Raw genomic sequence first — 8497 nt, 5'->3', positions numbered from 1 at the left:
ATTATGTTTGTAAGTACCGAGTCTGGTTCCGCGACGTTGGTGCGTTTTAACTGATTTCCGAACCTGGAAAGAATTCATAAGAATTTACCCAAAAAGCTTAGGCCAATAGCTTACCCAATTAGAACGAATTATTTTATTGTTAAAATTAAATTTCAGGCTTTCGTTTTTAATATGGAATCATTATAGCATAATAATAAAGAATTCACTTAAATACATTTTAAAATACCCGATACAGCTGTTGCTAGTGGAATTGAACATGCGTCTACATAATTAAAAACTCTTATTTTCTCCGACCCAACTTTTCCAAAACAAACTCTTTCAAAGGCTGATAGTATTGATAGCGCAAACAAAGCATTTCGGGGGAGTTCCGCAACTGTTCGAAAGCTTCCGACTCGGATTCCATAATAAACACAGCAGTTCCGGCCATCGCAAAAGCCACAAAAATAACGGACGGAACAAAGGCGTGTAGTAGGTGGAATTTGCGAAACTTCTTCACTTTACGAACGGATTGATCCGCATGCAGGAAGTTATCGGCAGGCGAACTGGAGTTCAAGGCATCGGACTGTCCGTAGTACAGATTGGGGGAGTAGGATCCGTGTTGCTTCGATTCGTTATGTTTTCTCGGATGGTCGTATCCATTCACGGTCAGCCCGCTCTCAGTGGAAGAATGTTCGACGGAATCCCGGTATGTGTAGCCCCCGATTTGGGTCGCTAAGTAGTTTACACCCTCGATGTTCGACGACCTTAGCCGGGCCTCTTCGCAGACGGGCTCCAGGCTGGAAATCTGAATGCCCCCGTTGGCATCACTCATTCCGTGATCCTGCCCGTAGAAATGGCCATTTGGCATGCCGTATCCCAAGGGCTCCGACATCGTTGATCTCGGTAAACTGCTGTATCCTGGTTAAATATTTAAGATGCATTAGTTACCGGTCTGATAAAAAAGTAAGAACTTATTTGATACCAGCACGAGTACAAAACATAACAATACGACGCTGTTTTCATAATTTGTAAGACCGCGAATTCTTTAGGAGGAATTTGAATGGCCAAAGATTTACTGGTGCAGGTATCTATTAAAAAAATCTTACGTATTTGTGCTAAATCGCCTTGTGGGCTGGAGGGCGTGGCTGGCACACTGCTCGCCTTTCGCTTGCTTGAGTTCGAATTATTTATTTTTTGTTCCCGCAATGCATTTATGTTTTCAGTCAAAATTTCACGCTCAGTTCTTCCAGTGTACCGGAATTTCGTACCCCAGGAGAAAAATCCTCCGCCTGAAATCACAGCGGCACTTTGGCTATTGGGCAATCTAAAGGTTGTTTTCATTGAGTTAAATAAAAGAGTCACGATTAGTTAAATAGCTTCTTACGTAAAGAACAGCATTTGTTCAATGGCACATCTCCATAAATATCGACAAGCAGCTCCGGTTGGACACTTGAACCCCACTGTGTGTTTTTTCTACAAAATATATATTAAAAATCATTTTCAATAAATTAATATAATTAAAATTATTAAAACTTACAGGTTCTCGGCTTGCGTCGGTATAACTTAGATGTGCTATAAACATTTTGCCTTCAAAATTGATTTTATGTATTTCATTCCAGCGAAAATGTTGAGATCGTTTGCCGGTAACGAATGTGCTAATACCCGAATTATTTATTCCGATATACTGCTGCGATCCCCGATGATCTTTCACCGGATGCGGGTCAATGCCGTAGGTCTCCAAGCCGCGTGCTATGCCTAGGAACTCGTCCATAGCTAGGGAGAGATCCTGTCCGGGCTCTCGCTTTTTATGCAGCTCGATTATCTTTTTCTCCAGATACTCCGTCTGTCGTAAGGCTAATTCTATGGAAGATACATAACCTCCTATGTGCACGTCTTCGTTATAATCGCCAAGCTCTTCTGCAAAGCCAAATTTACATAGGGTATTACCAAAATAACACAAACCCTCGAAATCTTGATTTTTACCTTGCACAATTAAAGCTCCCAGTGCTGCCGCTTCTCCCAAAGAGCAATACAAGCGACCATGTCGAAGGTCCCTTTTTAATTGCTGATATAGCATAATCCTTGCATTTCCAGTCAGTCGAAATGGATCCGCTGGGTAAAACTTCACTCGCAGCGAAAATAGCAGGGGGTCCATTTCTGAACAAATGAACGTATTTTCATTAAATAGTGCGTACTTCAGTCAGAAGACTTCTTACCTTTACATTGCTTTATAATGGACTTGGACAGGTCAAGCCAATGCTGTTCATAAATAACCAAATATAGGCACATAAAACTATTAATATTTTTAGCCATATTTATAATAGCTTCAACTTACTCTTTGTTTCGAGGAGTCAACATATCGCAATCCGAAGTAATCCTTCTCTTTTATCTCTAATTCACCGCACAAATACTCCAATAGGTATATTCCTTTATGAAGCGGCTGTAAGAAAGTAAGTTATTGGCAATATAAGATGCGATATTTTAGTTACAAAAGAATGAATCTTTTAAAGATTTTGTTTTCATATTAAAAATATAATAATATTATTTTATACCAAGGTTTAAGGACGGGTTTTTTAATTTCGACAAATATTCTCAACGTTTTAAATGTTCCGTCCGTCAACCGTTAATCACCCTCAAAAGTATTTCAATGCCTTAACGGTCAACAACATTTACATCAAATCAAACTTATGCCGGCAAGCAGAAAGGGCGTTAGCCACCCATCTGTTTATGGCACCAGTCTTATAGGACAGAAAATGCAAATTAGGTATTTCAGTATTATATATTAATTCCAATCTGTGGGCAAGTAAACCCACTACCAGAAGCAGATTTTTCTTTTTATTTAGCAGTGAGTCCTGCGTATTTTCGTTTCTAACAGTATATTTATTTGTAGCACATTTGCAGGATAAAAACGAAAGTCTCATCAGTTTCAGATGTTGACTGCCTTAGAGGTCGGCAGTTGATTCACCCAACAATCTAGTCCAATTTAGTTGAAAAAGGCAAAGTTCAAGAGCATCACAAACCTGAAATTCACATTCCAGGACGTCGGAATCGTCGAGGAGTCGAACCGTGCATTTGTACACAATATTCCCTTCATTTTTGCTCCTGAACATTTTGTTGATTGGATTGAATGAACTGTTACACTCTTGTGGCTACTTTTACAATTGCAAAAGTCACTGAATTGGGCGGATTAAGTTGTGGAGTTTATTTTAAAGCCAAATTCTGATTGCTTGGCATTTTATTCGTTATTTTTCCAGCCAAATATATCGGCTATGCCCGTGTCCTTTGCCGTCCTTTAGTTGTTCCCGTTAAGGGTGTTTTTCGTGTGGGGAGGTTACTAACAATAAAAAGCACCAAATAAGGACAACTGCCTGCGCGGCGAAGGACCCCATATCATATGTTTGTACAGATGTGACTATTAGTATATTGTAGCCCATGGGTGCAATATACCAGAATACATTTGTGTATAGACAAAATAAATAAAATATAAATATAATAAATAATTTAGAAGTCAAGGATTGGAGCTCGAGTCAAACATCGATCATAAGCATCGATATAATATTTGTTTATCGATAGTATTTTTACCCTCGCGATAACCAATTTTAGTAAAACACCTGAAATGGGTTAATTAATCATCAAATTTATTATACACCTTGCATGTACAATAAAGTTTAGATCATTTCCAAGCCGAAAGGCCTTTATGAAATAATCGTCATATGTTGAATAATTAATTTGTACCATTTTATTATAGGCTGACTTCAACGAGCTCAACTTCATCACACAGAACTGCATCTGACTCCTGGGCGGCTTCAACGTATCCAATTTTAAATGATTTTTGCTCTCCATTAGTAACTTCTTCAAACTCCCGGCAGAATTGATCGGCGGCATCGGGGGTAAGACAAATTAAGAGCCCTCCAGAGGTTTCCACTGACCTGCCAGAACGAAACTTTGTGCTTTGGCCAACTAAAGCGCTAAACTTAAGTACATTTTTAATAATTGGCAACTTATTAATTTTGAACGAAACGTTTTCCTTTTGGAATTGGGCGAGATTGTTGGCGTGACCCAATAAACCAAATCCTGTAATATCCGTGGCGCAATGCGCCTGATACTTGTGCATTAAAAGTGCGGCTGAAAATAACAGGTGTTAGTTTTATAAATACCGAGTACTTAATATGGATTTTACCATTTTTGTTCAAATAAGTCATAGACTTAACTGCTATTTCAAAAGTTTCCCTTATATCATCGTCGCTGAATTCAGACAGGAGTGTTTTATACTTTTCAGTCTGGTTAAGTTGCCACAGGTGAGCATCCATCGCCATCTGTCCTCCCAAGGGTTTTGTAAGGACCAAAACGTCGCCGGGCTGAGCATTAGATGGTCTAGGGTGAGATAATACTTTAAAGTTTAAGCATACTTCAGTAACTAAATACTTACAAAATTATTTCCCCGCTACGGCAGATAGATGTTGCTATGCCACCAGTAATGCACCAAGGATTGATCTTAAGCTGTCTAATTACAAGGGGGGTTTTATGATAGCCATTTGCCTTCAAAGAGTTCTGGAACCCCTTTATGATTAAGGAAATTACAGTGTCTCGTTCTTTGTCAGTAAAGCTTGTCGATGTACTGACGATCATTTCTACGGTATCAAAAGCCGTCACACCAACCGCATACACATCACTTAAGACATTAGCAAGTGCAATACGTCCCAATAGTTCCGGATCATTCACCATAGGATAAAAGAAGTCAACGGTTTGAACAAGTAAATATTCTTTGTGCCGCTTCAGAGGTATAACTGCGCAGTCCATTCCAGAGCCTTGATAAAGTGTTTAATTAGAGATAATCCTACAATTAACTAAAAATAGTATATCTTACCGATAAGGTATCCATCGTTGTTCTTACTTGCTATTTCTGTTCCCCTTAAATACTTCTCAAGTACTTTTTGGGGGATTTTGCAACTTCACCCAGTGTGGGTGGTAAATTTCGTTAACTGAAAGTCGGGCGAAAGCCCATGCAATTCGGGTCGAAACATTGTGTTTCTTGGCTATAAACTGTAGAACAGCTGAATGATTAAAGCTCGGCTAGCGATGATAGTAATTAGTTTTAGATTTATCGATATTTTCAGCCTTGCAGAAGGGAGATTCCGTTTCAATGTTTATGAAAATCAGCTGTCTTCAGCAAAATAATCAACGTTTAGCAATACCCGTACTTATTTGTTTATTCCAACAACCAAAAAAATAAGTAAAAAAGTCAAAGAAAAACATTTTTAATTAAAATTTGGGAATTTTTGTGTCGGAAATAAATATTTCAGGTTTTTTAAAAGCTATACATGACTGTATTTAAAAGTGTGTCTGATACTGAAACATAAGGTTTGTATCCTAAAGTTACATATAAAATTTATGCAAGTAGTTTTTTAATTTCGTCTTTTTCCGCTGCCTCAAGGTAGCTTTGGCCATCTGGAGTGGAACCATTTTTATTCGCTCCCTGAAAATATATTTATATTAAATAATTTATTAAAAGTTTAAATGGTAAAATTGAGAAAACCTTTTTTAGAAGAAATTCCACACAGCTCGTATGTCCTTCCCAAATGGCAGCAAGAATAGGGGTAATACCATGCTTGTCTTTTCTCTGCAATACAAAATAATTAAATAGTTTCTATAATGATATATTGTTGTAAACCGGCGTTTGTTCAGGGGACACCTGGTTCATATATCTGTAGACTATGACTAAACAAATGTAGGAGGTGCAGACGTGTATATGTATACATATATTGGTGTGTAACTGGCTTTTAACTGACCTAATATTAATGATTCACAATTATGAAATCCGACAACAAAAAATACTTACATCAACGTCGGCTCCTATATTAATCAGAAACTGAAGAACGTTAAGCTGACCAAAATCTGCCGCATAGTGTACTGGGAATCGGCCCTTAATTTCTTCATTCACCTTTTGTGCCTGTATACAGGTATATTTAATTAAATCAAAATCATTTTATAAGTTGGCAAACGCACATCGTTCTGAAAAGCGGCTTGTACAGCGTCGAACTCCCCGTTTTTTATGGTCCAAATAATGTTTTCATTGGAAATTGCACTCATTTTTATTTTTCTTTTGGCTCGACTTGTCAAATACTGCTAGAGATGGTCTTTGGGTATGACACTTGTCCAGTTCCGATGATTTTGCCATGTTTGGAATTCACAGTTATCCAGTTTTTTGGTATTTTTTAGGGCATTAAATATAAAGTTGACTTAAAAAGTTAATGTACGCGTTAATTTAAAAATTGAATTGGCAATTCTTGAAAAACGAATTCTATAAACGAAAATACCAAATATTTAATCTAGTATTTTATAGCTCTAATGTTTATTCGACGTTTTGTTCTGATTAATTATTAACAAACGAACAATAAGTTTTGTTAGACACACGTAAAACAACCGTAATTACCATTGGAGAGCAAACTTCATAAATTATCAACATTTTGTTCATTATAAGAATATTGTGCAAACAGAAGGTTGTAGGATGGGAAATTGCAACATTGCATGTCCGTTCGTTTCCAGTGCGATCCTTTGGAGTATTCCACTTCCAGCTCCTTCATGGTTTCATAAGCCAAAGAGCACTGTTGAACAAAATAGAAATAGTTTTGTTTATTATCCGATCTATTTTTTGTAACGTCTAAGTAAACAAATTCTAAATTAACTCAACCACTTACCTTATTAGCAAATATCGTCACAATAAATTTGCCAGGCTTAAAGGTATTAATAACTTGATTAATAAGTTTCCTGTAGTTACTCAGCGCAACATTGGTTTCAAAGCTAACATACGAAAACTTATTTTCCGGAGTAATGTGAATGGTCATGTACTCTCCCTGTAAAATAAATTAGTCAAATAAAAATATAAAAAGTATCGGGGGAAATAAACTTGTTACCTTGTCATTAATTCCGTTCATAGAATATCCGCAAGGATCAAACAAAAAATCATCAATGTGCATACTTGGCAATATTGTATCAATTCCAGATTTCTAAATAAAGTAAACTAAAATATTGCTTTTCTTAGATTAAAGATTCCTACTTACCACAGTAGCCCCATGGGCATTATCAAATTTGTTTTTGTAAAAGATCGACATGGTATCCGGATCAAGATCTTGCATAAGAATTTCAATAGTTTGATCTGGTTCGGAGTCAATTTCTTTCTCATTCGTTATTTGTTGAGGAGAAATTTTAATATCAGAACGACTAAAGGTATAGAGGTACCAACACTCCAGATTCATAGAGCCCAGACAATAGGATCTTCCATTCGGAAAAATTGAGTCAAGATAAGTAACTTCTTCCGTAAAGCCTTGATGAGGAGCTATCTGAAAAACGAAAATTTTTACATATAAAAATATAATTATTTTTAAAAAATTACAAACCTGTGCTTCTGGTCTAGTAAAATTCTTTCGCGAGTAGAACAAATCTGCGACTATATCGAATCCGTTGGCCTCCGCTAATTTTAACAAAAGGCCTAAGCATTTAAGAGGAGTTGTTGTTCCACAAGTTTTAAGAATCCATCGACGCTTGGAAACGAACATACTGCTTTCGCTAAAGGGAATTAGGATTTCAGCTAAGTTAAGATGTTGTCAGGAAAGTATAGATAAATGTTACGATACGATCAAAAATAAAAATGTTACCTCAATACAAAAGCATCTATAGTATCGTTTTTGGATGTGCTTATAATTTCACAGTTGACATTGCTAAGCACGTTTTCCCAATCAGATCTGAAACAATAACACTTACATTTGTTAGAAGTTCAGGGGTCACTGCCTAAGAAAACTCGTATGGTGGAGCTTCATTCAGAACTAATTTTGAGATTATTAACCGTGCTTGATTAGAGCATCATTATCAACAACAAAGGTCAGGGTATAAAGTAAGAAAGAAACGTTTCCGGATTACCAAATTATATAACATGTAACGTCTTCGGACGACGGCGAGATCACATTTGTGTCAAGCTTTTGGCAAGCTTGATTGACTTTAAAGTAAAAATTTTGGAAAAAAATGTTTAAGGGTTATAATTTGTACACCTACATAAACCTAGGTGGCCATTTTGTCATATTCCAACGATTGCGTGTTTCATATTTGATAAGCTGGTAGTAATTGTTTTTTTTTCACAAATCAAAAGACACATTTTGGGATGTATAAGTTTACTTTTGTGCGTGACTGTGCATGCAGCCTTGCACGACTGAGAATATGTCAAGTATTACGAATTGGCAAGTTTCGTAGGACTTACCTGGTAATGTTACGCAGATCACTCTCGCTATTGGAGCTTTCCTCAAACCAGATTTCAAGTAGTTTCTCAACCCCCTCAAAATAATGTTCACCGCTTTCGAACATGCTGCTTGACAATAACAGATCTGATAACAAAACAACGCTTGGTGATGTAAAATAAACGATGGCACTATCGATGGAAGGCGGTCGTTGCACTCTATCGATATTTCTTGAATCGGACTTATAGCCCGGGTCCATCGATACACTCACTAAAATTTAGATAGCTTCC

General features: G+C 37.0%; 4 protein-coding genes across 4 annotated transcripts; all 4 read right to left on the bottom strand.

Moving 5' to 3' along the window:
- Positions 1-128: 128 nt before the first annotated feature.
- Frmd5 (FERM domain containing) lies at positions 129-3455 on the bottom strand. The gene is made up of 8 exons (XM_017071432.4): positions 3000-3455; positions 2315-2419; positions 2196-2238; positions 1963-2136; positions 1517-1896; positions 1364-1452; positions 1086-1303; positions 129-897 (listed from the first exon to the last, which is right to left on the bottom strand). Exons 1-8 carry the CDS (start codon positions 3087-3089, stop codon positions 281-283), a joined length of 1716 nt encoding a protein of 571 aa, XP_016926921.2. The 5' UTR covers positions 3090-3455; the 3' UTR covers positions 129-280.
- A 141-nt stretch (positions 3456-3596) lies between these two features.
- Sps2 (Selenophosphate synthetase 2) lies at positions 3597-5052 on the bottom strand. The gene is made up of 4 exons (XM_017070587.4): positions 4847-5052; positions 4409-4787; positions 4160-4353; positions 3597-4104 (listed from the first exon to the last, which is right to left on the bottom strand). Exons 1-4 carry the CDS (start codon positions 5001-5003, stop codon positions 3722-3724), a joined length of 1113 nt encoding a protein of 370 aa, XP_016926076.3. The 5' UTR covers positions 5004-5052; the 3' UTR covers positions 3597-3721.
- A 169-nt stretch (positions 5053-5221) lies between these two features.
- LOC108021057 (myotrophin) lies at positions 5222-6142 on the bottom strand. Its single transcript, XM_017089564.4, has 4 exons — positions 5986-6142; positions 5819-5929; positions 5516-5599; positions 5222-5455 (listed from the first exon to the last, which is right to left on the bottom strand). The coding sequence occupies exons 1-4, from the start codon at positions 6067-6069 to the stop codon at positions 5369-5371; spliced, it is 366 nt and encodes a 121-aa protein (XP_016945053.1). The 5' UTR covers positions 6070-6142; the 3' UTR covers positions 5222-5368.
- A 160-nt stretch (positions 6143-6302) lies between these two features.
- SamDC (S-adenosylmethionine decarboxylase) lies at positions 6303-8390 on the bottom strand. The gene is made up of 7 exons (XM_017089563.4): positions 8231-8390; positions 7635-7721; positions 7377-7545; positions 7041-7319; positions 6894-6986; positions 6678-6833; positions 6303-6584 (listed from the first exon to the last, which is right to left on the bottom strand). Exons 1-7 carry the CDS (start codon positions 8332-8334, stop codon positions 6429-6431), a joined length of 1044 nt encoding a protein of 347 aa, XP_016945052.4. The 5' UTR covers positions 8335-8390; the 3' UTR covers positions 6303-6428.
- Between the last annotated feature and the right edge of the window lie 107 nt (positions 8391-8497).

Source organism: Drosophila suzukii, chromosome 2L (assembly GCF_043229965.1).
Source record: "Drosophila suzukii chromosome 2L, CBGP_Dsuzu_IsoJpt1.0, whole genome shotgun sequence".
Lineage (NCBI taxonomy): Eukaryota > Metazoa > Arthropoda > Insecta > Diptera > Drosophilidae > Drosophila > Drosophila suzukii.
Note: the sequence above shows the minus strand (reverse complement) of the source record. Positions and strands in the feature narration are given on the sequence as shown.

What these genes read in the sequence shown, in the direction of transcription:
- SamDC (XM_017089563.4), bottom strand. Translation starts at nt 8,334, where the DNA reads ATGTTCGAAAGCGGTGAACATTATTTTGAGGGGGTTGAGAAACTACTT. An exon ending in ATAGATGCTTTTGTATTGAG is followed by an intron (nt 7,546 to 7,634) that starts GTAACATTTTTA and finishes AATTCCCTTTAG; the next exon opens with CGAAAGCAGTATGTTCGTTT. An exon ending in TTACTAGACCAGAAGCACAG is followed by an intron (nt 7,320 to 7,376) that starts GTTTGTAATTTT and finishes TTCGTTTTTCAG; the next exon opens with ATAGCTCCTCATCAAGGCTT.
- LOC108021057 (XM_017089564.4), bottom strand. Translation starts at nt 6,069, where the DNA reads ATGAGTGCAATTTCCAATGAAAACATTATTTGGACCATAAAAAACGGG. An exon ending in ATATAGGAGCCGACGTTGAT is followed by an intron (nt 5,600 to 5,818) that starts GTAAGTATTTTT and finishes TTTGTATTGCAG; the next exon opens with AGAAAAGACAAGCATGGTAT. An exon ending in TGGAATTTCTTCTAAAAAAG is followed by an intron (nt 5,456 to 5,515) that starts GTTTTCTCAATT and finishes ATATATTTTCAG; the next exon opens with GGAGCGAATAAAAATGGTTC.
- Frmd5 (XM_017071432.4), bottom strand. Translation starts at nt 3,089, where the DNA reads ATGTTCAGGAGCAAAAATGAAGGGAATATTGTGTACAAATGCACGGTT. An exon ending in TCCTGGAATGTGAATTTCAG is followed by an intron (nt 2,420 to 2,999) that starts GTTTGTGATGCT and finishes ACTTTCTTACAG; the next exon opens with CCGCTTCATAAAGGAATATA. An exon ending in CATTATAAAGCAATGTAAAG is followed by an intron (nt 2,137 to 2,195) that starts GTAAGAAGTCTT and finishes TCATTTGTTCAG; the next exon opens with AAATGGACCCCCTGCTATTT.